At 57.7% G+C, this 27,429-nt stretch overlaps 1 protein-coding gene and 2 long non-coding RNA genes across 3 annotated transcripts; 2 read left to right on the plus strand and 1 right to left on the minus strand.

Annotated features, from left to right (window-relative positions):
• Window positions 1-5,600: 5,600 nt before the first annotated feature.
• On the plus strand, window positions 5,601-14,919 carry LOC103351000 (uncharacterized). The gene is made up of 4 exons (XR_518838.4): window positions 5,601-6,188; window positions 12,715-12,836; window positions 13,882-14,059; window positions 14,562-14,919. It is a non-coding gene; the product is annotated as an uncharacterized lncRNA (long non-coding RNA).
• Window positions 12,871-13,989, minus strand: LOC138844923 (uncharacterized). Its single transcript, XR_011381352.1, has 2 exons — window positions 13,854-13,989; window positions 12,871-12,955 (listed from the first exon to the last, which is right to left on the minus strand). It is a non-coding gene; the product is annotated as an uncharacterized lncRNA (long non-coding RNA).
• Window positions 14,920-21,211: 6,292 nt separating the features above from the next.
• On the plus strand, window positions 21,212-25,142 carry BTG2 (BTG anti-proliferation factor 2). Its single transcript, XM_002717583.5, has 2 exons — window positions 21,212-21,934; window positions 22,875-25,142. Exons 1-2 carry the CDS (start codon window positions 21,553-21,555, stop codon window positions 23,207-23,209), a joined length of 717 nt encoding a protein of 238 aa, XP_002717629.4. The 5' UTR covers window positions 21,212-21,552; the 3' UTR covers window positions 23,210-25,142.
• The last annotated feature ends 2,287 nt before the right edge of the window (window positions 25,143-27,429 follow it).

Here is a 27,429-nt window from a genome sequence, read left to right on the forward strand (position 1 = left end):
TTAGCAGGGAGCTGGATTGGAAGTGGAGCAGCTGGGTCTCGAACCGGTGCCCATATGGGGTGCCGGCATTGCAGGTGGCAGCTTAACCCTCTACGTCACAATGCAGGCCTCACTACTGATTTTTTTTTAAAGATTTATTTTATCTAGTTGAAAGACAGAGTTACAGAGAGAGGCAGAGACCAGAGAGGTTTTCCATCCGCTGGTTCACTCCCCAATTGGCCGCAATGGCAGGAGCTGCACCAATCCAAAGCCAAGAGCCAGGACCTTCTTCTGGGTCTCCCACGCGGGTGCAGGGGCCCAAGGACTTGGGGCATCTTCCACTGCTATCCAAGGCCACAGCAGAGAGCTGGATCGGAAGAGGAGCAGCCGAGACTCGAACCTGCGCCCATATGGGATGCCGGTGGCGCTTCAGGCCAGGGCTTTAACCCACTGTGCCACAGCGCCGACCCACCACTGATTTTCTTACACCAACTCAGCGTCCTGCCTGTACTAACCAGTTGCTCCGAGAAGGTTGAATGAAATTGAATAAAAAGGCTTGAAAAGGATGCATATGAGGTTAATACATTGAAAGCAAATGACAAAAGGAGGGAGGAGTTGGAGTTGCTTGGTACAGAGAACGTCACAGGCAATCCAACCTTGCAGCTTTCATTACGGAAGGGACCGAGCCAGGGCATCCGTGGGGCTCCTGCCTCCCGGCGCCAGGCCCTGTGCCCCTGCCCTGTGAGCACAGGATCATGAACCCCGGCCAGGAGCCCAGTCGGCTACTTCACGTCCCCCCAGGCCCACAGCCAGCGCAGGTGCCCCGGGACTTCCAGGCCAGAGCTGCCCCCTCGGGGGGGAATTTCTTGTTTTAGGCTGAGAGTGCACCTGACCCTGCGCATTTTCGCTCTAGCAAGCGTGTCATCCACTCCCCCCTGCTCGGGGAGGTCAGAGATCACGGGGAATTGTCTGCAGAGCTGAGGATGAGCCAGGTCTGACATGGCCAGCACTGTCCCCGTGGTGGCTGCTCCAAATAACCCGTTGACTCAGCCTGTGATGAGGTCATCTGCTCTTACACGGCCCTGAGCCCCTCCCCCATGGAGCCACCTTGCCGCTGCCTCCCTGGAGTGGCCCAGGGCAAGGACGGCCGGGACACCCACCCCGTCTAGGGCCCGCTGGGCAGGGAGGCAGGCCACTGCTTTGATGAAGTCTCCGTAGGGCAGTAGGCACGGTTGTGAAGGTGAATGAACACAGTGAACGTGAAGTTCTGGGAGTAACCAGTGTTGTATCCTAACTGCTGGGCAGGGGAGGGGATGAATGGACCAAGTCAGGAGCACCTGGCCAGGCAGGCTTCTGACAGTGCAAAGGCTATTGGGCCCTCTAACTCCCGGGAATGACTCTCCGCGCCCCCCCCCCCCCCCGCTTCAGTTAGCACGCAGTCTTCATGGCACGAAGCTGGGACAGCCTTTTCCGCTGGCTGAGTCTGGGTTCACAGGCTGGAGACCCAGCCGTGCCCTGCACTGTGCTATCCACACATCACGTGGTATGTAGGAATGAATGCCATCTGCATCCACGTTGTGTGTACGCGGGCGAGGGCCATGTGCACGTGTGCTGGTCTGAATCAAAGGTTTCAGAATCAGGGAGGGGGCCGGCGCTGTGGTGTAGTGGGCTAAGCTTCCACCTGCGACGCCAGCATCTCATGTGGGCACTGGTTCGAGACCCGGCTGCTTCACTGCCAATCCAGCTCTCTGCTATGGCCTGGGAAAGCAGTGGAGAATGACCCAAGTCCTTGGGTCCCTGCACACACATGGGAGACCCAGAAGAAGCTCCTGGTTGCTGGCTTCGGATTGGCCCAGCTCTGGCCGTTGCAGCCCTTTGGGGAGTGAACCAGTGTAATGGAAGACCTCTCTTTCTCTCTGCCTCTCTGTAACTCTGACTTTCAAATAAATAAATACATCTTTAAAATAAAAACAATGCCATGTGACACCACTCTAATGTCCATGTTAAGGAAGAGGACAGTCACAGACAGCAGGCGGTGACTGCTTCAAGCTAAGATTTGAACCCAAGCAGCAGGGACGTCCAGTGGACCCCCTGCTGAGCGCTCAGCTCACGGGAAGGAGCCCTGTGTGGCAGGAGGGGCCCTGGCCATAGTGAGCAGCCCCACAGTAATGTCTTCCGACTGGAAGCTGCAGGGTGAGCTTGTCCCAGGCCACACCTGCAGGTCACCTGGGCTGGAGGACAAGGCTGTTAAGAACCCTTCCGCCTGCTGCTTGCGCCAAATGTTCTCTAAGAGGCTCCTGGGGGCTTGGCCCTGCCCAGTTCTCCCGGCTCCTCCCACAGGCAGCTGCCTTCCCAAGTTCATTACTGGATCCCAGTGAATCCAAAATTAGCTTGATTCATGAAAGGGGAACAACAGAAAAGCTGCTTCAGAGCCAGAGAGCCATCTGTCCCCCAAGTCCCGCGTGGTACAAAGGTTTTGTCCCATGAAAGCGTCTGCGCGAGCCCTGCCCCAAACTCACGCGTCCATTCAGTGCACGAGAGGACACAGAGGTGCACGGGGGCTGTGGATCAGTGTCAGAGGAGAAAGCTTCTCTCTCACACCCCTAGGAGAGGCAGAGCAGATGGGACAAGGACACAAACCCTGGACAGCACCGTGGGTGTTTCCCACACCCCCAAGTGATAGGTGCCCGCTCCTATGTAAGTTGAGTAAGGCTGGGGCTGGCTCAGTGGCCCAAGGAGGCCAGTCTTTCTGTGGGCTTCCAGGAACACAGGGTCACTCACAGGGAGGGTGGCTGGTGGGGACCTGGGGCTGAGGGGTGGCCGGAGAAATCACAACACCCATATCTGGGTGCTGATTCGAGTCCCGGATGCTCTGCCTCTGATCCAGCTCCCTGCTAAGGCACTGGTGGATAATAACCCAAGCGCCTGGGTCCCTGCCACCCACCTGAGAGAGCTGGACAGAGTTCAAGGCCCCTGGCCTTGGCCTGGCCCAGCTCCAGCCTTGGGGCTATTTGGGGACTGAAACCAGTAGGTGCAAGATCTCCTTCTCTTCTGTCTCTCTGTCACTCTGCTTTTCAAACAAATCTTTAATGTAAAGAAACTGTCCTCCCTTTGCACTTAAAACAAATCACACTAGGAGCACCACGGAGGCCCCATTTATAACCTGTTCGATGTGACAGCTGCTCTGGGAGCAGAGTTGGCTGTCATTCATTTACAAATAAAAAAAAAAAAAAGCAGGCTCAGAGGGGTTCCTGAGTGGCCATGAACTTGGGCTACAGTTGGCCGCCCGTGAGGCCTTGTTTTCTCCCAGGCTGTCTCCTCAGGGCTGTACGAGGCCACACAGGGACAGTCCTGGTGGCGAGCAGTGTGTGTACAGGGGCCAGGGGCCGAGCACCGGGACAGAGGTGCGTGAGCCGGTGTGGCCCAGTGGATGGTGGAGCCCACGCCCACAGGGGGCAGGTGTGGGCCTGTGGGCTGCCACGGGAGCGGTGTAGGTGAGGGGCTCACTGCGGACAGAGGTGGGGCGTGAGGCCGAGCCTCTGGTGTTTGGGCCAATCCCGGCCAGGACAGCTGTTCTTTGTTTCCGTGAGCAGCAGAGGAGGAAGTGGGTTGCCTGGGGGGGGGGGGTGGGGGTGGGCAGGGCTAGCGTAGGCTCCACTAGCGGAAGTGGGACTTCACTCTCAGGCAGTGTTTGCTTCTCCCCCCTCCCCGGGCACCCAGGAAGAGGCCGGTGGGGGGGCTGGAGCTCCCCAGGGGAGGCCTCAGAGGCAGGAGCCCCCCTCCCCACACACTCACCAACTCAGATCTCTGGACCCTCAGGGTGAGGGACACCATAGGGAAGTGTTGTCCTCTGACAAGGATTTCCACAGCTCAGAGGGCTAAGTGACACGGGGGAGGGGGTGGGGGGCAGGTATGCACACCTGTGTTTCCATAGCACTGCTCCTTCTCCCGGGCCAGGCTGGCCACCGAGGAGAGGTGGTGGCAGGGGGGCAGAGGGAAGTTCAGAGAGGATAAGGACTTGCGCAAGACCTCACAGCGAGTGGCCGCGCCTTGGTCCCAAAGTCCACACGCATAAGCTCAGGCAGCACTGGCAGGACAGGACACTGCGCCCTCCAGCCCCAGGCCCCAGCTCCTGCGGAGAGAGGCCCCACCCCACTCCTGCAGCCTTTTCCGTTCCCAGGCTGGAAGCCATCTTCACCAACCAGGCTGGGCTCAGGGACCGGACCCTGCAGACTTGCCCCATCCTCTGCCAATCCCGCTCCCCCAGCTCGCTCCCCCCACTCCCGCTCCATCACTGGACCCCAAGTTTGGGGGTGGGGAGGTCTCCACCCCGCCCACTCTCTCCCAGCTAGAGACAGGGCTCAGGGGAAGTACAGGGGGGAAGTGGGTCTGGGACAGGGGAGGGGGGAGGGGAGGACACTGTGCGTGTAAAGGGGTGGCCTAGGAGGCCTTGGGACTTGCCCGGCAGCCTGAGCAGCTCTCTCAAACAAGGCAGCCCAGCTCCCCAGGCCCCCAGCCCATCACCGCTGAACCCTGGGTAGGGGTCTGACCCTCCCATTGCATCCTGTTTATCTCACACCCTCTGCACTGCATCCCTGTCTCGGGGGTCTCAGGGGTCTTACAATCCTTCACTACTCAGGTGCTCATCTCCTCCCCCCCCACCACACAGTGCCACACCCACATTTACACATGCGCAACAGGCATACACACTATCCACACATACACGATACATACATACATGTGTGCACATACGTACACATAAACACACATGTGTGCAACAGACTACTACATATATGCATACAAAAGAGCTACATACATGCACACTAGTTATGGGTACACATACATGCACGTACATACACGCACACATATGCCACGGGCACATGCTGCACATACAAACATACATGTATGAGCCACACAATGCATGCACACAGACACCGGCATGTACATGCACATACTGTACATGTACACATGAACAGATGCGTGCACACATATGTGCAGGCATGTGTGCATACACTACACACACACACACACTTTCAGGAGAGGCGGGCCCACAAGCAGGCTCTGCTCCGCCGCACCTCCTTATTTGGGCTTCTCCTCCAGTCGGTCCCCTACGTGGCCCCTGGCTGGGTTGGGGGAAGCCGGCCCTCTCAGCCGCTGCAGAAGACCCCCGGGGTCCCAGGGCCGGCCTGTCCCTGAGGACAAAGCCTCCGCTTTGCGGGGGGGGGGGGGGGGCGGGGAGCGAAGTTAGGAGTCCCTGGGCCCCAGAGGGAAGCCTCGCTCCGGCATCAGCCTTGCCCCGAGCGAGACAGAGGCGCCGCCGGGGCCTCCCCCAGACCCCCAAAGAGGAGCCCAAGCCCCCGATCCCTCTGCCCACCACGGACCGGACGCACCCGGTAGACCGGCGCTGGCTAGCTCGCGCGCCGGCCGCGCAGGAGTTAACCCGGCGGGCGCGGCCGCCTCCGTCCCGCTCGCGTCACTGGTTTTGGAGCGGGCGACCGCCCGCCCGCCGACCGCTGACGTGGACCGCGGCGCGTCACGGCCGGGCCGCCGGGAAGCGCTGCCCTTATATGGGCGCAGGCTCCGGCCGGGGCGGCGACGGGCGGGCCTGCCCGGACAGGCCTGAGCCGGCCTTGGAGGACGCGCGCCGAGCGAGCCTGAAATGCACATGACCAGCTGGCCTTTCACGGCGGCCCTGGGACAGCCCCAGATTTCCCTAGCGGGGGTGGGGGGGAGGGGAGGGGAGGGGAGGGGACCAGAACGGACAGCGCGTGGGCGCCGCAAGTGCAGGCCCCCTCAGCGTGGCCCGTAAGTTCCCCTGTGACCTCAACTTCCTTCTCCATAAAACACAGAGCCTGGGGCCTCTGTGCGCGGCTCCTCGCTCCCTGTCGGCTAAAGGCTTCCTGGGCTGCCAAGCGCCCTTCAGGCCCCAGGTGGTCACGTGGTGCCCCTGCTGGGGCGGAGCCCCCCCCCTCCAGCCCCCAACCTGCCTCTCTGGGGCCTGGCCCAGCTGCTCCGGGCTGCCCTTTGACCTGCCGGCTGGCTGAAGCTTTGTAAACACAGTCATCTGGTGTTTGTCTCCGGCTCCCAGGGCTGGGGGGGCTGTTTGTTTGGGGCTCTGTTAGTTAAGCCGGTGGTGAGCAGGCCTGAGATAACCCTGCCAGTTACAGCCCAGGAGGGGACCAGAACTGCCACAAGGCGCGAGCCCACAGGTGAGCAGGCTCCCCGACAGGTGAGCAGGCCAGCTGCCGTGGGAATGCTTGGGCTCAGATCTCCCAGCCCCAGCAGGCCATTTCCTGCTCCAGCTGTGGCGCCTGGGGTTAACTGCCAGCTGTGTTTGCACAGCGCACCCCTGCCCAGGGTGCTCTGTTTGCGGGCAGCTTTGCCTCCGGGACCTCTGTGTGCTGTGCTTGGGAACTCCAAGCACCCCCCCAAACCAGAGGCGCTCCCACCTTCCACCCTGACCGTGGGGACCCAGTCTCCCTACTTTGATCTCTCTAGGACCCGGACAAAAGGTGTTCAGATCCAGAGATCAAGCGATTGATTTATGACCCATATTTAAAGGGCAGTGAGTCATCCGCCCAGGCCAGACGAGAGAACTCTCTGGGGGCTCGCTCGCCCAGCCTTCCTCCCCACTCCTGGCTTCAGGAGCCCCACGGGACAGCCCTGCCAGGGAGAGGCCAAGTGGCGAGCAGGGACTCTGGACGACACCTGATGGCACCAATGAGTAACCTGTGTCAGCTGCTGGGCAAGACTGGCTCCAGGCTTCGCGCTAAGTTCAACGGGAGCCCTGTGCTCTTCTCAGACCATGCTGAGAGGGGGTGGAGGGTGGGGGAGGCTTCCTTTCATCTGCACCTCTGGCTCTGAGCTCTTTTTCTCAAGACAGTTCAGTTTTGCAGGGGCTCGCAGACCACGTGCGCCGTGCTGCGCGCGGTGGATCCCAGCGCTTTCCCTCTCCCTACAGAAGCACCCCTTACGGGGTCTGCACGTGCATCAAGGATTCTGCTGAAGGGTTGGGTCCCCGGAGAGGGTTAGTACAGCAAAGAGCTTGCAAGTGGAGTGCTGGGCGTCTGTGTTCTTAACAGTTCCCTCGCCTTCCTCCCTAATGCCGGCTGCAGCCCCCACCCCTGCCGCCTAAATGGCGCTGCGAGGTCTCAGCGCTCTCTTCTCTCTCTGGGTTTTACTCCTCCCCTGTTTTCTTCCGCAGAGCAGGTCTGCTCCTTCGGACCCTCCCCGATGCCGCTGAGCCGACTGACATGGCAGGGGTGGTGTGGCGGTGGAGGCAGGCTTCCCGGACCTCTGCTTAGGCGCCGCAGAGCCCTCTTTGATTCCGGAAGCTGGAACGGGGATGGCAGTGCAGGGAGTCCTCTTTCTGGGCACGTACCCATTCCCACTGAGGTCATCGTTCTCCAAATTTGGGGGCTCAGTCTTCTCAAAACCCACTTAGACACACCCCCTCCCTTGCTGCCGCTGTGGGCTCCTCCTGCTGGCACCGGAGCCACCTGACTGTCCTCAGATTCAGCAGGGCTCAAACTTTGACCTCAAGGGAGCTCCCAAGCCCCAGCAGAGGGAAGGAAGCCCTGAGCCGGGGTAGAAAGAAACGTGGAGGTGGTGGTGGTGAGCCTCACCCTGACTGCTGTTGCCACCGTGGGCTTGCATTAAGGCTCAGCCTGAGCGTGCATGGACGACGCTAAGTGCCAGCTAGAGTAACTTCACACTCTTGGTCAGGTTTTCCTGCTGTGAAGTCAGTATTCCAATATGAGAGTCCCACCATAAATTCCCCCTCGAGGAATGTATGGATCAGTACGTGGGGGCTATTTTAACAGACTGACTTGAATGCTTTCTTCTATTTCAAAATAAGAACCTCATGATGAATGTATTTCCCTTTTTGCCTTGACTTCTTGGAAGCTCAGAGATGAATTTAGGAGTCAATGAAATAGCAACTTCAGACCAATACACAAATGTCTTTCCCACTGCTAAGTAGTTCCTTGTCTCTAACATAACAGAAGCATACGTATAATTGTCCTCTTTCGGATGGAGTTTAATATTTTAAGCTGTCTCGGGTTCTTCTGGGAAATGAACAAAGGATAAATTATAGATATTAATAGGTAACGCATGGGGCTGGTGTTGTAGCATAGTGGATTAAGCTGCTGCCTGTGATGCCAGCATCCCATATGGGCGCCAGTTTGAGTCCCAGCTGCTCCACTTCCAATCCAGCTTCCTGCTAATGTACTTGGGAAAGCAATGCAAGATGGTCCAAATGACTGGGTCCCTGCACCCACTTGGGAGACCTAGAAGAAGCTCCTGGCTCCTGGATTCTGATTGACCCAGCTCTAGATGCTGTGGCCATTTGGAGAGTGAACCAGTGGATGGAAGATCTCTGTCTCTTTCTCTGTAACTTTCTCTGTCACTCTGCCTTTAAAATAATCTTTTTTAAAATAATAGTTAATGCTGGCCGGCGCCGCGGCTCAATAGGCTAATCCTCCGCATTGCGGCGCCGGCACACCGGGTTCTAGTCCCGGTCGGGGCACCGGGTTCTGTCCCAGTTGCCCCTCTTCCAGGCCAGCTCTCTGCTGTGGCCAGGGAGTGCAGTGGAGGATGGCCCAAGTGCTTGGGCCCTGCACTGCGTGGGAGACCAGGATAAGCACCTGGCTCCTGCCATCGGATCAGTGCGGTGATCCCGCCACAGCGCACCGACCGCGGCGGCCATTAGAGGGTGAACCAACAGCAAAGGAAGACCTTTCTCTCTGTCTCTCTCTCACTGTCCACTCTGTCTGTCAAAAAAAAAATAGTTAATGCATACTGACTGCTGTTATGTGCTAGGCAGTGTTGGGACTACTGTATACCCATTTAACCCTCCCAGCAACTTGGTGAGGGGCGAGCCGCTCTGGGCTTCATTTTGCAGATAAGGAAACCAAGGCACAGAGAGCTTTCATAACTTGCTCAAGATGGCATAGCTAGGATTGCACCGGCTCCCAGGCATGTATGCCCAGCACACTGGGATAAACTAGCTACAAGTCAGTTCAGAAGCTTAGCTTTGAGCCGTAGCAGTGGGCCACCACTGGAACGAGATGGAAGGGACAAGGAACTCAGACCACTCAGTCTCAGGCTCCGGGCAGACACCCCTCCAGCCTTATTCTTAGTGGAGAGAGTGGGGGAGGCCCACCCTACTCCCTGTCTACCACCCATGGCCCCTTTTAGAGACTGACATGTCCACCAACCCCCGGGCCTTCCTTGTCCCTTAAACAATACAGGAGAATGATGTTTTCTCTCTTTATGTGTCACTACCTGCAGCTAATTAATTCAGCCAGGTTTGGTAAAGGCTCCCCGAGTACCTACTGTGTGCTGGGGGCCACAGTGTGTGCCAGGCACCGACGTGCAGATAGAGAACCTGGTCTCTGCCTTTAAGGAAACATAACCTCTCGGGCCCACACGACAAATCGTAATGCCAGGAACGAGCCGGCAGAGTTACACACAAACGGTCCTGGGCACAGAGGGGCTGGGGTTGGTGGTGAATCCAGGCGGGCTTCACACAGGAGGCAGTGTGGAAGCCAAGCGTTGAAGGATCCGTAGGCTTTCGACAGGTGAAGGAGTGGACAGAGAGAATTCCAGGCCCCACCAACACCGTGAGTAAAGGCACAAGGGTATCAACTCGCCAAGTGTGAAGCTGACAAACCGAGAATGGGTTAGCGGGATCAGAGGCTGGGCCACACTGGGAAGGGCTGGAGGCCAGGCTAAGAACTGCACGTTCACCCTTCCTTTGAAGGGACTCATCAGGGTTTCCGGGCGGGAGAGAGATGAGGTAGAAGGAGCTGTGCCGGCAGAGGATGGGAACGGGCTACGGAACGGGCGTGACAGGCAGCACTGCCGGCAGAGGCCACGGCTGGTGCCGTCCAGAGCATCTAACGGTGGTGGCTCAGATGATGCCAAGTAGAAGACTTTCCAAAAGGCTGATTGGGGCCAGCATGGTGGCACAGAAGGTTAAGCCTCTGCATGCGACGCTGGCATTCTATATTGGAGGAACGGTTCGCGTTCCAGCTGCTTGCGTCCAATCTGCCTACCTGCTAATGCTCCTGGGAAACCAGCAGAAGATGGTACGAGTGCTTAGGTCCCTGCCAGCCTCATGGGAGACCTGGATGGAGTTCCTGGCTTTGGCCTGGCCCCGTCCTAGTTGTTGTGGCCATTTGGAGACTGAAACCAGCAGATGGAAGACCTCTCTCTTTGTCTCTCTCTGTCACTCTATGTCTTAAGTAAATAAACCTTTACCCCAGTAAAAGGATGATTGGCAGGACTGGGCCCTTAAGCGGATATCAGGATCCATCACCCAATCAAGAGATTTGTCCCTTGATGGGAGTGACGGCATACTCCAGTGGAGCCCGGGAGCCGTCGGAGTAGACCAGACACGACAGATGAAGGAAGAGACAGAGTTGCTCTCTGGGCCCAGCATGCTCTTGTCCCGGATTTGCAAACGGAGGCTCAGGGAGCTTCCTCCTAGTCCAGCCTTCTCTCTGGCTTCTGGATCTGGACAATAGGAACCGAACCCCTGGCTCCGCATGGACCTGGGTGCGAGGTGCAATAGAGCAATACCTGGGACGCAGGGCCACGCCAGCGGGGGACACTGTGGTGCCTCTTCTTCCTGTCCCCTTTCTGATCTGTCTTCCTCCACACCTCAGCCCTCGCCCCCCGGGGCCTCGGCTCTCACAGCTGTGACGCCAGCTTCCTCTCCCCGCCGCAGGCGCCCGGCCCCATTATGGCTCTGCCAGAGCGACATCTGGGGAGCCCGGACGGGCCCAGGGCCTCTTCGCTTGTTTTCTGTCTGGAGCCGACGTGGGCTTGCCCTGGGCCCCCGGGGGTGAGGAGCAGGTTTACAATGTGTCTGTCCTCTACTTTTGGGAAGGGGGCAATAAATTCAGCCTCAGATCTGCTGCTGTCCCCAAGTCCATGTGTTCCCCTGTGGAGTTTCCGGCACTTTCGGCCGAGGCAGGTGTGGGAGGTCACAGTCCCGGGGCCCCCAGGGAACAACTCCCAGCAGATCGCTCCGATCCTTTTGCTCCTGGGACGCGCCTGGGCGGTCACAGAGCAAGAACACAGCGCCCCAGACCTTTCCAGCCGAACCCTGGTCTAGCCATCTGTCCATCCCTCTTGCCCCTCCCCCAGCGCCTCCCTCCTCTCTCTCTTGCTCTCTTTCATCCACCCTCAGCCATCCTTCCTTCCTCTGCCTGCACCCTCCCCAGGGCCAGGCTGGCCGAGGACGGGAAGAAACACGGAACGTTGCCCTGCCCAGGCACAGGGAGTCCAGCCCTGCGGGGGGGCCTGCCAGACATCGGCCACCTTGCAGGCTTGAGGACCCCAGGACACCTCACAGCCACCCCTGCCGGCGGCCGACAGTGAGTGACAGGGAGGGGATAAAGAGGTGGGTTTGGGGAGCCCAAAGCCAGGGCCCCGATATGGAGGTCCCTGGCCCGACCAATGCTCCGTCCCTTGTCTCCGCTGCCCAGCCTCCTTCCGGGAGCTCCAGGGCCAGTCTGGAACCACACCTCCCTCCCTCTGCAGACGCAGGCCGCTGTCCCAGGGGCACACGCTCCCCTCCCCACGGCGAGTCCTGCTCCCTGCCCTCCCGAAGCCCACAGCCTCCCTTCTGAACCACTGGGCACCTCCCCCCTCCCCCGGCTCCAGCGCCCTCTGCTCTCTGCTCCTCTGAGTAGTTCCTCGGCCGGCTGGCATTGACTGCCTGTGCCTGCGGCCACCTCACACGGAGCCTGGGCTGCTAAGCTTTACTTATTTATTTTTTATTTGGCAGGAAAAACAGAGAGAGAGAGAGAGAGAGAGAGAGAGAGAATCTTCCATTGCCTGGTTCACTCCCCAGGTGGCCTCAATGGCCTGCAGCTGGACCCAGTTGAAAGCAGGTCTCTGGAACTGCATCTGAGTCTCCCATGCAGGGACCCCGGCACTTGGGCCATCCTCTGTTGCTTTCCCAGGCCATTTGCAGGGAGCTGGATCAGAAGTGGAGCAGCCAGGATTCCAAGCAGCACTGGGATGTGGGATGCCGACATCACAGGTGGTGGCTTAACCCACAGCGCCGCAACACTGGCCCTGGAGCCACTCTGCCAACAGTCTGTACCCCTCAGGTCCAGGTGGCAGGACGGCTCTTCTTGCTCTGCCTGACCACTGTCCCCTCCCCTCTCTGAAGTCACTCTGCCCTCCCGGTCACTCCTCACCAACTGACTGTCTTGCTCCTGCGAGGCCCACCGTCTCTCTCTGCCCAGATCCCTGCTGCCCACCGTGGAGATGTCGGCATCAGTACAAGCACCTGAGCTCCGTCTGCCCCTGAGCTTTTAGTCCACCTGCCCCACCTTCCCAAGTGACCATCCCCTACCCTCCGGCCCGGGGACCACCTCTGGGTGGACGCTGCCAATGCTCAGACCAGCTGCGGAGCTCACCACTGTGTGCCCAGAGTCCTTGAGTAAGCAAAACATCGAGTGAGCCAATTTCAGTGAATGCAGCCAGCGTCCAGCCCAGGGACAAGCCCCAGACCAGGTGGGCGGTCTGGCCTCTTCCATCTGCCGTGGGGTTGCCAGCACCTCTCGTGGCCTCCTTTCTTCATCTAAAAATTAAACGTCATGCGTGGATGATTTCTGAAAGCCCTGCTTCTGGCAGCCGGCAGTAACCAGAACTGGGGTTTGTTGATGTAAGATGGTTTGAAATACATGCGTCTGAAATGCGTGTGTTTTTCCACAGCACGAGCATCTGCAATGGTGGCTAAGGCGCCGCTGGGATGCCTCCGGGCCAGGTCAGGGTTCTAGGCTCTGCGCTCCTCTCTTCATGCCTGCTGCTGTGATGCACACCCTGGGAGGCAGCAGGTGAGGACCTGGGTAGCTGGGTTCCTGCCACCCCCGTGGGAGATCTGGATCGAAATCCTGACGCCTGGCTTTGGCTTTAGCCCTGGCCTGGCCCCTGCTGTTGTAGACATTTTAGATTTCTAAAAATATAAAGCAATAAGTAATTATTGACAACTATTTTTTAAAATACAGACTCCTGCATTTTCTTTAAACATTTTTTATAGTGCATATTTTATTTATTTGAAAAGTAGAGCAAGAGAGAGAGAGAGAGAGAGAGAGAGAGAGAGAGAGATCTTCCACCTGCTGGTTTACTCTCCAAATGCCTGCAACAGCCGGGACCGGGGCGCTGAAGCCGGGAGCCAGGATTTTTGTCTGGACCTCCCACGTGGGTGGCAGGGACTCAAGGGCTTGAACCACCATTGGCTGCCTCCCACGATGCGCATTAGCAGGAAGCCGGATCAGAAGTGAAGTAGCCAAAACTCAACCAGGCACTCTGATCGGGGAGGTGAGCACCCCAAGAGGAAGCAACTTAGCTCGCTGCAGCACAAGGCCCACCCCAACAACTGATTTTTAAAATGCTGGGCCGGCGCTGTGGCACAGCAGGTTAAAGCCCTGGCTTGAAGCGCCGGCATCCCATATGGGCACCGGTTCTAGTCCTGGCTGCTCCACTTCCTATTCAGCTCTCTGCTATGGCCTGGGAAAGCAGTAAAGATGCCCCAAGTCCTTGGGCCCCTGCACCCACATGGGAGACCAGGAGGAAGCTCCTGGCTCCTGACTTTGGATCAGCGCAGCTCCGGCTGTTGTGGCCATCTGGGGAGTGAACCAGCAGATGGAAGACCTCTCTCTCTGTCTCTACCTCTCTCTGTAACTCTGCCTTTCAAATAAATAAAAAATAAATCTTAAAAAAATAAAATAAAATGCTTAAATGCTGTGCAAACCAAACAATACATGAGGGTACTTCAAAAAGCTTGTCAAAAATGCATACTATGATAAAAAATAAGCATGAATTCAAAACATTTTGCACCAAAATCCACTTACCTTTTAATTCCATTAAAACCTTGCACAGTTCCAGTTTGAGCTACGTAGATGGGATTCAGGCAGGAACTGAGGAGGAGTCCAGGGCTGCACTGTGGGACCCGAGACCCTCCCAGCCCTCATGTCGCCTGTGGTTGACCCCAGGGCCCGGAGAACCCTGATGACTTCAGCCACTGATGTCTGGGCGGTGCCCACGGTGCCTGCAGCAGGTGAGTCTGCACCTGGACATCCCATGGGCAGTCGTGAGGCCCGGGTGCTCAGGTTCGATGCTGCCTTGGGGGGAGGAGCTTGCGCCCCTTACCCTGCCATGTGCCACGGCCACCGTCACTTCCAGCAGCCGGCAGGAAGCTCTTCTGTTGCTGGCATCAAGCACCTGCACTGCAGGGCCTTCCTCTTCTCTCCTGAGAGCAGGTGGTGGCACTGGCTGACTTTCAGCCCTCACACTTTCCTCCAGCCTTCGGCTGACTCTCCACAACGGTCCTTGGGGCCATGAGACTCGCGGTGACCTGCAGGCTTGGAAAACCCTCTGCTTGGCTGAGCTGTACCAAGCCTCCCATTCACGCAATGGCTGCTTTTCCACTTCCCCCCACCAGAACGGTCTTGGCCTTACCTATTTCTGTCCTTGTTCTTGGTTCACTTGGGGCGGGGCGGGGCCGGGTCGAAAGACAGACATCTTAAAAATCCCCTCCTTCCTGTCCTCCTGGTTGGCAGGTTTTAAAGACAGTGTTGGGGGCCATTGCTGTGGTGTAGCGGGTAAAGCCACTGCCTGCAGTGCTGCCATCCCATGTGGGCACCGGTCCCGGCTGCTCCACTTCCGATCCAGTTATCCGATATGGCCTGGGAAAGCAGTGGAGGATGGCCCAGGTCCTTGGGTCCCTGCGTTCATGTGGGAGACCTGGAAGAAGCTCCTGGCTCCTGGCTTCGGATCAGCCCAGCTCCGGCCATTGTGGCCATCTGGAGAGTGAACCAGCAGATGGAAGACTTCTCTCTTTCTCTCTCTCTCTCTGCCTCTGCTTCTCTGTAAGTCTGCTTTTCAAATAAAATAAAAAACAAATCTTTACAATAATAATACAGTGTTTTTCCTTGTGCTCTTGCTTCCTGTTTCTGACCCTCACGACCGGCTGGCCTGGAGCCGCGGGTGCAGACGACAGAGCCCTGGCCGAGCCGCCTGCAGAGCCTGAACACGCTTTGCAGTATTTCCACCCTGATTAGGAAGTGAGGACGCGGCATCTGGTCCTCCCCACGTGAAGCTGCTTATCAGCTCTGGACAGCACAGCCAGGCTCTCACTGGTGAGGTCTGAAGGAGGGAAGATCAAGGGAGCAGCTGTGCCAGGCACGCCCAGACACGCTCCACCAAAACATCCGGCCGCCCACACACCACCGTTCCCAGCACATCGCTCCTCTAGACAGGTGCATGGTAACTCGGGGTCCCCTCCCTGGGAGCACACGCACATGAGGGACCTTGAGAAAGTTCACAGAAACCTATGCATGGACTCCAAAACATATACTGCTTTATTATTATTATTTGAGTGGGAGAGAGAGAGAGAGAGAGAAAGAAGGAACTCTTATCCACTGGGTCACTCTCAAAAGCTCCTAGTAACTGGGACTGGTCAAGGTCAAAGCCAGGAGCCAGGAACTCAGTCACGGTGTTCACATGGGTGGCAGGGACCCAACTATTTGAGCCGTCGACTGCTGCTCCCAGGGTGCACACTGGCGGGAAACTGTGTGGGAAGGGGAGGAGCTGGAACTCCGGCCAGGCACTCCCAGAAAACAGCATCCCAAGCAAAGTCTTAACCACGAAGCCAAACACTCCCCCCTCAACTCACCTCTACGCATCTTTTAAAAAGCTTTGTTTATTTATTTGAGAGGCAGAACTATAGACAGAGAGAAGGAGAGAAAATAAGAGAGGGGTCTTCCATCCTCTGGTTCACTCCCTAAATGGCAGGAGCTGGGCCAATCCAAAGCCAGGAGGCAGGAGCTTCCTCAGGGTCTCCCATGCGGGTACAGGTGTCCTAGGACCTGGACCATCTTCCACTGCTTTCCCAGGCCACAGCAGAGAGCTGGATCGGAAGTGGAGCAGCCAGGACTGGAACTGGTGCCCATAAGGGATGCTGGCACTGCAAGCAGAGGCCTAACCTACGCCACAGCATCAGCCCCTACTTATTTCTTTTAAAAAAGATTTATTTATTTACTTAAAAGGCAGAGTGACATGGAGAGAGGGAGAGACAGAGAGATTTTCTATCTGCTGGTTTATTCCCCAATGACCACTATGGCCGGGGCTGGGCCAGGCTGAAGCCAGAAGCCTGGAATCCATTCACATCTCCCACATGGGTGCAGGGCCCAATCACCTGGGCCTTCCGCCGGTCTCCTGGGCATGTTAGTGGGGAGTTGGATCAAAAGCAGAGCAGCTGGGACTGGAACTGTCACTCTGGTACGGGCTGCTGGCGTGGCAAACATCAGCTTAACCCACTGCACCGGAATGCCAGCACCCTAAACTTACCTTTTAGTTCCATTTTCCCATTTGCTTTTTGAAGTACCCTTGTGCACATTTAAGTTCACGTATTCACTCAAATACACACATTGCCCACTGTGCCCACACTGATACACACCACACACACACGCACACACATGCACACAGCACATGCACACACACATGCACACACATGCACATGCACACTCACACATAGTACATGCACACACATGCACGTGTACATTAACACATACGCATGTGTACATCCACACATATTACACGCGCACATACGTGCACATACACGCACACACGTGCACACATGCACACAGGCACGTGTACATTCACACACATACAGGCACACACATACAGGCACACACATAAATGTGCACACGCAGGCACCCACATGCACATGTACACACTCACACGTGCATACACACACACACAGGCACACATGTGCAGGCACACTGTCCAGTCTTCAGGCCAGCACAGCATGTCAGCATTTGATGTTCAAAGCTCAAGTTGAGGTGGTTGGGGTGGAGGAGGGGAGAGATGACTGAGCAGAAAGACAGGGAAGTAGAGGAGGAGGACAGGGAGGAAGAAGAGGGGGCAGGGAGAGAGCGAGCTGCTCTCCTGACCCTGACCCTCAGACTGCACCTGGGCTACTGCAAGGACGGGCAGGAGGGGGGTCCCAGGCCAGGGGCGAAGGGAGAAAGGAGGTGGGAATGACAACTTCGGGGCTTTGTAAGGATTCCGGCCCCGGCCCCAGAAATTTAAGAGTCATTTCAGGAAATCTCAAATATAATGGGAACTGCTATAATGCATTGGCCTTGTAAGACATTAACCCGAGGTCTGGGCATTTCGTGCAGTGTTTAATCACACCACATCCCGCATCAGCGTGCCTGATTTGAGTCTTGGCTCCACTTCCCATCCAGCTTCCTGTTAGTGCTCACCAAGGGTCAGCAGATGATGCCTCGGGATTGGGTCCCTGTCACCTACATGGAAGATCTGGATTGAATTCTGGGCTCCTGGCATGCGCCTGGCCAAGCCTTGGCTGTTATGGGCGTTTGGAGAGGGAACCAGTGGATGGAAGGTCTCTGTCTCTGTCTCTCTCTGTACCTCTGCCCTTCAAATAAAACAAATAAATCTTTAAAAAAATTGATTCAATGACCGGCGTCATGGCTCACTTGGCTAATCCTCTGTCTGTGGCACCGGCACCCCGGGTTCTAGTCCCAGTTGGAGCACCGGATTCTGTCCTGGTTGCTCCTCTTCCAGTCCAGCTTTCTGCTGTGGTCCGGGAAGGCAGTGGAGGATGGCCCAAGTCCTTGGGCCCTGCACCCCATGGGAGACCAGGAGAAGCACCTGGCTCCTGGCTTTGGATTGGTGCAGCACGCCGGCCATGGTGGCCATTTTGGGGGTGAACCAATGGAAGGAAGACCTTTCTCTCTGTCTCTCTCTCTCTCATTAACTGTACCTGTCAAAAAAAAAAAAAAAGGAAAAAAATTGATTCAAGAACCTCAGTCCTGAGCAGGTACAATGGCGCGGTGTGGTGGCTTGGGAGCTTTGAGTCCAGAAGAAGTGAAGCCTCCTCCTCCCTGTGCATCAACAGAAGAGAAGGAGCAGTGCCCCTCTCCCGATTCTCACCGACTGCCGTGCCCTGTGCAAAGCTCAGACATGAATCACAATGCCAAGACGGAGACAGTCGGGCCACGGGGGAGACCAGGGCTGACCTTCCTGCTCCTTGCCCACCATCTGCACTGTCTCCTCCCACTCACTGCACCATCGTCCAGCGTGGTGGCTCTGTGAGACGTGTGCACCAGGGGCCACAGCACAGCGGCACAGGTCCTGTGGCTCTCTCAGCCACGGCGCTATTAGGAACTTGGTGCTGCCACGAGATGGACACAAAAACCTAACTTGGGACAGAATTCCATTTCGTAGGGTAAAACACAGGTGATGGTGTGTCCAAGGATATTTTCCATCAAATCTGGCTGCAGATAAGGCCCAGAACACCAGACACTTGTTACAGACACACCCGGGCAGATGGTGTGTGCTTTCCAATGTAGGTGCTGAATAACCCTGGGCTTGACCTGTTTCCTTGACTTCCTGGGTGGTTAACCTTGGCCACTTCCGGCCTTGGTGACACCTGGTCTTTTTGGTTTGATGCATTTCCAGTTTATCTTCTTCCCAGGGTCAGCCCTGCTTCCTGCAACAAACATTTTACCCCATCAATGAGCAGAGGAAATGGTCTCACCTGGCCTGACCCAGCTTCTGGGAGAGGCCGGTGAAGAGGGCATCGAAGAGACGTATTTAATGCCAAATACTAGAATTCCAGGGCGTTTCAATTAGTTACAGGAAAAGGCGGAGCAGAACATTTGAAGTCTGGATGGGCCCGGAATCGTGGGACAGAGGATCCCAGTAACCCGCCCCAGGTAGACGCACACAGCAGCTGAGACGAGATGGCAGCTCGAAACCCCACTGACAACACTACAGATCCCAAGTGCCTGCGGCTGGGGCGGGTGACAGGGGCTCAGCACAGAGAGGAGTGAAGCCGCGGTTTCCAAGCTTAAGATGTGCCCTCAGGGGGCTGGCATCGTGGCGCAGCAGCTTAAGCCACTGCTTGCAGCGCAAGCCTCCCACGTAGCAGTGCAGGTCTGAGTCCCAGCTGCTTCTGATCCAGTCCCTGCTAGTGCACCTGGGAAGGTAGTGGAAGATGGCCCCAAGTCCTTGGGCCTCTGCCACCCATGTGGGAGACCTGGATGGATCCAGTGTTCCAGGCTCCTGGCTTCAGCCTGACCCAGCCCCAGCCATCGTGGCCATTTGGGGAATGAACCAGCAGATGGAAGATCTGTCTCTCTTTCTCCTTCCCCTCCCCACCCCCATCACTTCTTGTCAAATAAATAAATAACTTTTTAAAAAGTAACTTCAGGGCCAGCATTGTGATGTAGTGAGTAAAGCCACTGCCTGCAGTGCCCCCGGCATACCACATGGGCACCTGTTTGTGTCCCGGTTGCTCCACTTCCAGCTCCCTGTTAATGCGCCTGGGAAAGCAACAAGGATGGCCCAAGTGCTAGGGAGACCTGCACCTTTCTGGGAGACTCAGAAGAAGCTCCTGGCTCCTGACTTCGGATTGGCTCAGCTCCAGCCATTGCAACCATTTGTGTGAACTAGCAGATGAAAGACCTCTCTGTCTCTACCTATCTCTGTAACTCTGTCTTTTTTTTTTTTTTTTTTTTTTACAGGCAGAGTGGACAGTGAGAGAGAGTAACAGAGAGAAAGGTCTTCCTTTGCCGTTGGTTCACTCTCCAATGGCCACCGCAGCCAGTGCGCTGCGGCCAGCGCACCGCGCTGATCCGAAGCCAGGAGCCAGGTGCTTCTCCTGGTCTCCCATGGGGTGCAGGGCCCAAGCACATGAGCCATCCTCCACTGCACTCCCGGGCCACAGCAGAGAGCTGGCCTGGAAGAGGGGCAACCGGGACAGCATCTGGCGCCCCGACCGGGACTAGAACCCCGTGTGCCAGCGCTGCAAGGTGGAGGATTAGCCTATTGAGCCGCGGCACCGGCCGGCTGTAACTCTGTCTTTTAAACAAATAAATAAATCTTAAAAAATAAATAAATAAAATAAGTGTCTTTGGGAGTGTGGAGGAAGGATTAAGAAGAGTGGGGGGGCCGGTGCCATGGCGCAGCAGGTTAATCCTCTGTCTGCAGTGCCGGCATCCCATGCGGGCACCGGTTCACATCCCAGCTTCTCTCCACTTCTGATTCAGCTCTCTGCTATGGCCTGGGAAAGCAGTGGAGGATGGCCCAAGTACTTGGGCCTCTGCAGCCATGTGGGAGACCAGGGAGAGGCGCCTGGCTCCTGGCTTAGGATCAGCGCAGCTCTGGCCTTTGCGGCCATTTGGGAAATGAACCAATGGAAGACCTTTCTCCCTGTCTCTTCTTCTCATTGTCTGTAACTCTAACTCTCAAATAAAAAAAATAAAATCTTTAAATACAAAAAAGGAGTGGGAAGGAGGCAGTGAGTGATCCAGGAGACAAGGACAGGAGCCACAGGACAGCAGGGCCAGGCATGTTCGGGCACACCTGGAATGGGGACCAAGTGACAGAGCAGAGGTGCGGATCCTGGGCTGCAGAGGTGACCCTGGCATGGGCAGTGGAGGTACATGGGCTAAATTATGAAAGGCAGAGCAGTACAGGAGACAGATGCGGGAGGGAGTGTCCCAGAGTGGTCTCAGCAAGCCGACCCGGCCCTTCAGGAAGGGGGGTCCTTGATGAGCAGCAAAGCGCAGGAGCGTCTGAGTGTTGTGGGCAAAAGGCAGGGAATGAGGGTTTCTACGAGAAACCAGGACCAGAAAGGGAGCTGGCTTGGCAGGGGGCAGGGGCCCAGGCTGCCCGCGTGGTGGCGGCTGGACGACCCTGCCCGTGTAGGAGTGCGCTGTGAGAAGTCAACAGGCTCCCTCCGGGGAAAGAGAGGGAGACAGGCGTAGGGGTGCGGGGGCACCAAGCGGGAGCGGGCGGCACGGTCTGCAGCCAGCGCAGCCCGCAGGGCACGGGGTCGGAGAAGGGCGGGAGAAAGGCTTGGAGTGAGTGGCCTGGTTCCTCGGACAAGTTACGGCGCCTTGCCGTGCGCCGGCCTCTGCGCCAGGCTGTGCCAGGTTGGGGACCTTCCTGCCTTCAGCCCATTCACCGGCTGTGGGAGACGGAGCCTGAGGTTGTCAAGGGCCCACAAGGGCCCCCGCGAGGGACAGCTGCGGGCGGACCACGCACTCCACACGCCTGGCACTGAGAGCAAAGTCAGAACGAGAGAAAACAACCCGGGGGCACAAAAGAGGCCCCGCGGCCCGCCCACTCCGGGCCCCCGCGGGGAAAGCGGGACTGGACGAGGCGCAGACCTTGCTGGGGGCAGGTGGCAGAGCAGAGAGGTGGCTCAGCCCCACTCCGACCGGAGAGGAAAAGCAGCCCAGCCGCGGAGCCGGGACAGCGCGTCTGGAGTCCCAGCAGGGCCGCTTGGGCGGCGTGGCACTCGCCAAGGCTTCCTGGAGGAGGGGGCCTTAAAACCCAGCCAAGCCTCGGACTGGCGGAGAGCCGAGGACCGGACACGTCCGGCGGGCAGCACCCGGGGAGCCACCTCCCTTCCCCGAGAGCTCGCGCCCCCTCCCTCCTCGGCCCTCGCTCGCTCCTCCGCTCGCCGCAGCTCCGGAGCCGGGCGCAGGTTCCCAGCACTGACGTCAGCGGGCGATGACCTCAGCGCAGACGAGGGGGCGGAGGCGGGGGCGGAGCGGTGCCACGACGGACCCCACCCCCGTCCCCCGTCCGCCGCCAATGGGCGCCGCCCCCGATTGCCCCGCCCCCGGGAACCCTAAGAAATTCGCGGCCCGGGGGAAGTCCGCGCAGAGTGCGAGCGGCGACCAGACGGCGAAGCTGGCTCCCCGGCACGTCCCGCGGAGACCTCTCCCTGCTCCTGGCGCCGCGCACGACATGAGCCACGGGCAGAGAAGCGACATGGTCCCGGAGATCGCCGCCGCTGTGGGCTTCCTCTCCAGCCTCCTGAGGACGCGGGGCTGCGTGAGCGAGCAGAGGCTTAAGGTTTTCAGCGGGGCGCTCCAGGAAGCACTAACAGGTGAGCGCTGCCCAGTGTACTGGCGCCCCCCCCACCACACACACCGGGGCGACCACCCGCTGCTCTCGGGGTCCCGGTTGCCCTCCCCCGACTCCCCGTGTCGTGTCTTCCGGCAGGGCGCGCCCCTTCACACCGTGGAGCTGATCAGCTTGCGCGCGGGCAGAGGGGGTACCCGTGAGTCTGAGTAGGGGCGCGTCTCCGTCGCGGAACGCCTGAGACCTGAAGCCCCGCCAGTCAAACGGGGGGTCCGTGGTGGAGAAGAAGGAGTCCTCGGGGCTTCTCCCGTTGTTGCCTCGCTGGAAGTTGGGATCTGGTCTCCCTTTGTCTTCTCTTTGGTCCGTCTCAGCCATCTGCCACCTACTGTGGTGTAGAGAGAGCCGGGAGCCAGGACCTCCGCTCTGTGGCCGGGCCTGGGGGGTGAGGGGCACTTGAGAACAGGATTAGCTGCCGGCTGGGCAGGAGACCCAGCTCCCTTGCCGCCCGCTAGGCTGGGGCTGGAGGGCGGTACAGATCCTGCCTGCCCAGGAACAACACAGTCCATCAAAACAATCCATCTCCACTTCCTTGTCCCCGGGCTAACTGTCCCTGTCTCTTCTAAAGGAAGCAAAGGGGCCACTAGGCCAGAGGGGAGGCCCAATGACTTTCTCTGGACCCAAGAATGCTGGCAGCTTCCTTGGCCTTGAGCCTCTGGAGCCCCTGCCTGGACATGCCAGCCCTAGTCACACCCGTCCCTCCCTCCTTAAACTGGCTGTGGCCCTGGACAGAGCCCCAGCGCTCTGGCGCCCCCTGCCACAGGCACACTCCCCTGTCCTGGCAGAGGGAGGGGCCTCCGTTTCTGGAGGGTCCTGCTTGCGGTCCCTGGGCCCCTTCCCCTCCTCCTCTCCTCCACCCTGGTCGATGTCCCTGCAGCTCTAACCTGAGCCCGGTCCTGTCTCCGCAGAGCACTACAGACACCACTGGTTTCCTGAAAAGCCGTCCAAGGGCTCCGGCTACCGCTGCATCCGCATCAACCACAAGATGGACCCGATCATCAGCAAGGTGGCCAGCCAGACCGGACTGAGCCAGCCCCAGCTGCACCGGCTGCTGCCCAGCGAGCTGACCCTGTGGGTGGACCCCTTTGAGGTGTCCTACCGCATCGGCGAGGACGGCTCCATCTGCGTCCTGTACGAGGAGGCCCCGGTGGCTGCCTCCTGTGGGCTTCTCACCTGCAAGAACCAGGTGATGCTGGGCAGAAGCAGCCCCTCGAAGAACTACGTGATGGCCGTGTCCAGCTAGACGTCGCCCCTGCCGCCGGCCCGGCACGCGGCTGTGCTCGTCCTGCCGTGACCACGGCCGCCGCATACCTCAGCCTGGGGAACTGTGTTTCTACATGAAGAGCTATTTATATATATATTATTTTTTTTAAGAAAAGAGGAGGAAAAAAAAACAACCAAAAGATTTTTTTAAGAAAAAAATCCTTAAAGGGAGCTGCTTAGAAGCGGCCTCCCCAGGTGCCTTTGCAGAGTCTGTGAGCCAGTGTCTGCCCGTGGGGGGAGGGGAGGTTAGGCTGGCACCCCAAACAAGGTTAGCTACTGTGAACAAGTGGGGGGCTGGGGTCTGCCCTGGGGGAGAACAGGGGTGAAGTTCAAGCCTCCCCGTTCCCCGCCAGGACACCTGCATCCCCGGCCCCGCTCTCACTCAGGGGCATTCAAGCCTGGACTTAAACAATCCTCTGTAGCCTGATCTTCTTACTTTCCTGTTGAGATTCTAGGCAGGGAGTGAAAAGGCCTCTCCTGGCTTAGCAGCTCTTCCTGTTTCAGATTCTACCCTCAGGGGCCTGTAGAAGTTGCCCCCTACCCCCACAGCCCCCACCCCAGGGGTAAGGCGGGGATTGGAAGTCCCAGGGGGTGGGGGTGGAAGGGAACTCTGCACAAAACTTTTGCTTTGCTCTGTGCTGCTTTGTGTGTGCGTGTGGCAGGTGTTTTGGGGGCCGACTTGCAATGGAATCTTGGGACCCAAAGAGTATCCACTAAGGATGTCTTTTGGCCAAAACCCTTTTTTTTTTTTGGAACCACGCGAGAGCCCCGATGCTGCTACCATAATTCCTTCGAGAGGTGGCTCAAAAGCTCCAGGGAGTTCCAGGTCCTTCATTACTGCCTTCTTTTCAAAAGCACAACACTCCTCTCCGGCCCCCTTGTCTGCCCTGCGCATAGGGTCACCGAGCCACCTGCTCTTCCAGGACGAGCGTTCTCAGTCACTGTGCAATACATGCCCGGCTCCAGCTTCCCACTCTCCCGGGCTAGTGGCCGGCTGGTCGGCCTCGCGGCGTTCCGCGGCTGAGTGGGAGGGCACCTCTGTTCTGCAGGACGCCTTGGCATCCTCGGGGGGCTGACACTAGAAGCCAGGCCTTGGCGCTGTTTTCCCCCCGTGCTCAGAGCACCTGCGGGAGAGGTCGCTGTCTCTGTGCAATATTGACCGTTCTGGGTTGGAGACAAACCTGCCCTGGAAGAAGTCCCCTTCAGTTTCTTAGTGACTTTGGTGAGGTGTCCTCGGAAGGCTTTGCGTTTCCCAGGCTGAATCATCTTGGGAAGGTCGGGGCTGGAGCACCTGGTCGACCTGGCTGCGCCCCTGCTGTTGCTGCTTCGGGCAGAATCTTCCCCCACAAAACACTTCCTCAACCCCCAGGTTCCCACCCCGCAGCCCGTCCCCTTCCCCAGATCTCTCAGCCACCCGATTTTGACTCAGAGGTGCTATTTACCAAACACTCTCCCTACCCTTGCCCACGAGTTCTGCCTCCTGGTCACCTCCAGCGTCCACGCTGCCTCCCCAGACCCTGCGTCCAGCCTTTATTGCTCCAAAGTCCACTGTGGGCCCACAGACCTGGCCTGTGGGTCGAACCAAGCTGTGAATCCCCGCAGATGGCGGTGTGCATCTCGTCTGCGGTGCGCTCCCTGCCTTTCTAGAAGCAGCCCTGTGGTCTGGCGCTTCGTCTTCTCTCTCTTCTCTGACGTTCACTTTAAAAACAACAAAACCCCGGAGCTGGACTGTTGAGCAGGCCTGTCTCTCCCATTACGTAAAAATGAATAATAGAAGTGCATTTGTAAGCTATTCTGATGGAAAAGACAAAGGTTCCTAATTGTATCATAGCGTTTTATATGGAAGAACGGACAGCTTTATGGACAAATGTACACTTTGTTTTTGTTACTTTAATAAAAATGTAGCACATGAAGTTGTGTGGTGTGGAGAAGGTAAATGCCCACACTGAGAATTTGCATTTCCCTCTCGGATCCACATCCTTGGCGGCTCACAGTGTTTCTCTTCAGCTGCACTCAGACAACCTCGAGCACACAGCTGGTGCAAAAGAGATCTGTGTGTGGCTGCAGTTCCCAGGCGTCCCCTCTACCCTGGGGTGCAGCGCCTTCCCTCTGATGTGTGTTCTGATGGTCTCATGAGATTGCTACAAGCAGCAGAGTTCTCTAGTCTAAGCATTCCTAGTTTAGCCAGGTCTCCAGCTTCTGCATCCTGTGCTCACTAGTCCATAGTTTTACTCATCCATCAACCCACCCACCCTTCCATCTACCCACTCACTCATCCACCCACCCACCCACCCACCTATCACCTACCCACTCGTCCACCCGCCCATCCATGCACCCAGCCAGCCAGCAGGCACGTTTTGTCAGAAAGTGCTGGGTGCTGAATATACTAAAAAAGAGTAAGCCAGTCTGGGGTGACTAGCAGAGGATAATGAACCCCTTCCCAGTCCGGGGCAGGATCCTTTGCAATTCCTAATGAACGCTCTCTTGCCATTTGCTACCTGCCATAGACAAGAGCAGTTCGGCCCCAGAATGTAGGCATTGAAGCCGAATGTGTGGCTGAATGCCAATGCCGTTAAGTTAGCGGAAGAGCAGCCACCTCTCCCAGAAAGTCCTGGTGTGAGAGCCACGGGCTTGTGACCAGTGTGCACTCCCTTTGGCTGCACTCACAGGACCCTGTGAGGGAACGAAAGTGGTCTTGCTCAGCCCTGCCTTCCGCTTCTTTCCAAGAGGCTTTGACCCAAGCTCAGATGGGAACAAGAACAAGGAGATCTCTTCTTGGCCGTAGGTGGACTGTACTTTAACTAAGTTTTCAGCACACTGACTCGGGAGCAGTGGTGTGCCATTCTCCCCGTCACACCTACACAATTTCATAAGCCAGCATGCGGAGGCTCCTAGGGGTGCCTGGTGGGGTGGAGACCCAGGAGCCTGAGTGTGGGATGTTTATTCTGTGCAAGGAGGGCTGGGGAGCTGGACAGCCGTGTCCCCAACACACTGGGTTACTGGGACCCACTTGTCAGGTAGAACAGTCCCATCTTCATTTCTGGCTTCCAATGCCAATGTCTTGGCCATCCAGTTAAGAGGATCAGCGTTTGGGATGTTAGGTCGGGCTTAGGGTTGAGGAGTTTTTGACCATCCTGATGTGAGTCTCTTCTTGAACATTCGTTACGAAGCCAGCATCTGTCTTGCTTCCTGTAGATCTCACGCCTGAGGGATCTTTCACTGTGTGAGGGAGAGCCCGAGACTGGGCCGCTGCCGTGGCCAGGCTGTGGAGACGCCTTGCACATCTCTCCCTGTCTTCAAGCCAAGGGAACCACAGAAAGACGCACCCGCCTTGGGGGTGCTCTGGGCTCCTGGCCTCGATTCACAGCAGAGGGGCTTGTGATCCAGTAAGGGGTTATTTATTTTAGACCCGACCCATTTCAGCAGGGCTGGAGAGTCCCCGTGGCCAGCTGGGGGTCCAGGGGCCTGGCGTGGGACTGCTGCAGCATGTGTTGGCGGCCTTCCTGCCTCAGGGATCAGGCCTTGGTTGGTCCATGCTGCTACCGGCTTCCCCGCTTGGTAAACAGTGCCAGCCGGGCCGACTGTGCTTGGTCAGCTGTTGGGGGGCGATAATGTACCTCCCCAGAGAGTATAGACAAGGCCCTGGGAGCTGCAGATTAAGGGCCCATCCTGGCTCCTGATAAGGACTTCTGGGTGGGAGAGTCCTTGAGGCGGCAACCACCAAGCTTTCAGGGGGAAGAAACCCACTTCCACGGCCCGGTGTCCGCCCCCCAGAGCCTTTGGTGAGGACCCAGCATCCTGGCTCCGAGGTCAGGGCCAGCTTCCCCGGCCCCACCAAGAATGGTGCAAGCCAGAGTTCCAGGCTGCTTCTCAGTGCCCTGGGTGCGTCTGGACAAGCCCCTCAGGGCTTCCTGTCTCAGAACGTAGGCCGTCAGATTCAATGACCCCCGTTCTCTTCCTCTGTTTTGGATTCTCGATCATCCCCATTTTCCTGGCATTCACAGGAGGGCAACTGAACACCATCACGGGTCAGATGCCTGCCTGCTAAGGTTTCAGTTCCCGGCACAGCGAGGTAGAGTTGCCGGAGGCTCTGGGGCTGGCTGGCTGGCTGGTCACTCTCCGCTCACCAGCCGCACAGCCTGGGACAAGTCCCCTACAGGGCAGGCCTCCGTTTCCCCAAGTGCAAAGTGGAAATGGGGC

The sequence above is a fragment of the Oryctolagus cuniculus genome, chromosome 13 (genome assembly GCF_964237555.1).
Source record: "Oryctolagus cuniculus chromosome 13, mOryCun1.1, whole genome shotgun sequence".
Classification (NCBI taxonomy): domain Eukaryota; kingdom Metazoa; phylum Chordata; class Mammalia; order Lagomorpha; family Leporidae; genus Oryctolagus; species Oryctolagus cuniculus.

Excerpts from the sequence above, each read along its gene's own strand:
- BTG2 (XM_002717583.5), top strand. The coding sequence starts at position 21,553 with ATGACCTCAGCGCAGACGAGGGGGCGGAGGCGGGGGCGGAGCGGTGCC. Across the intron at positions 21,935-22,874 it reads GCTCCAGGAAGCACTAACAG|AGCACTACAGACACCACTGG; the intron begins GTGAGCGCTGCC and ends CTGTCTCCGCAG.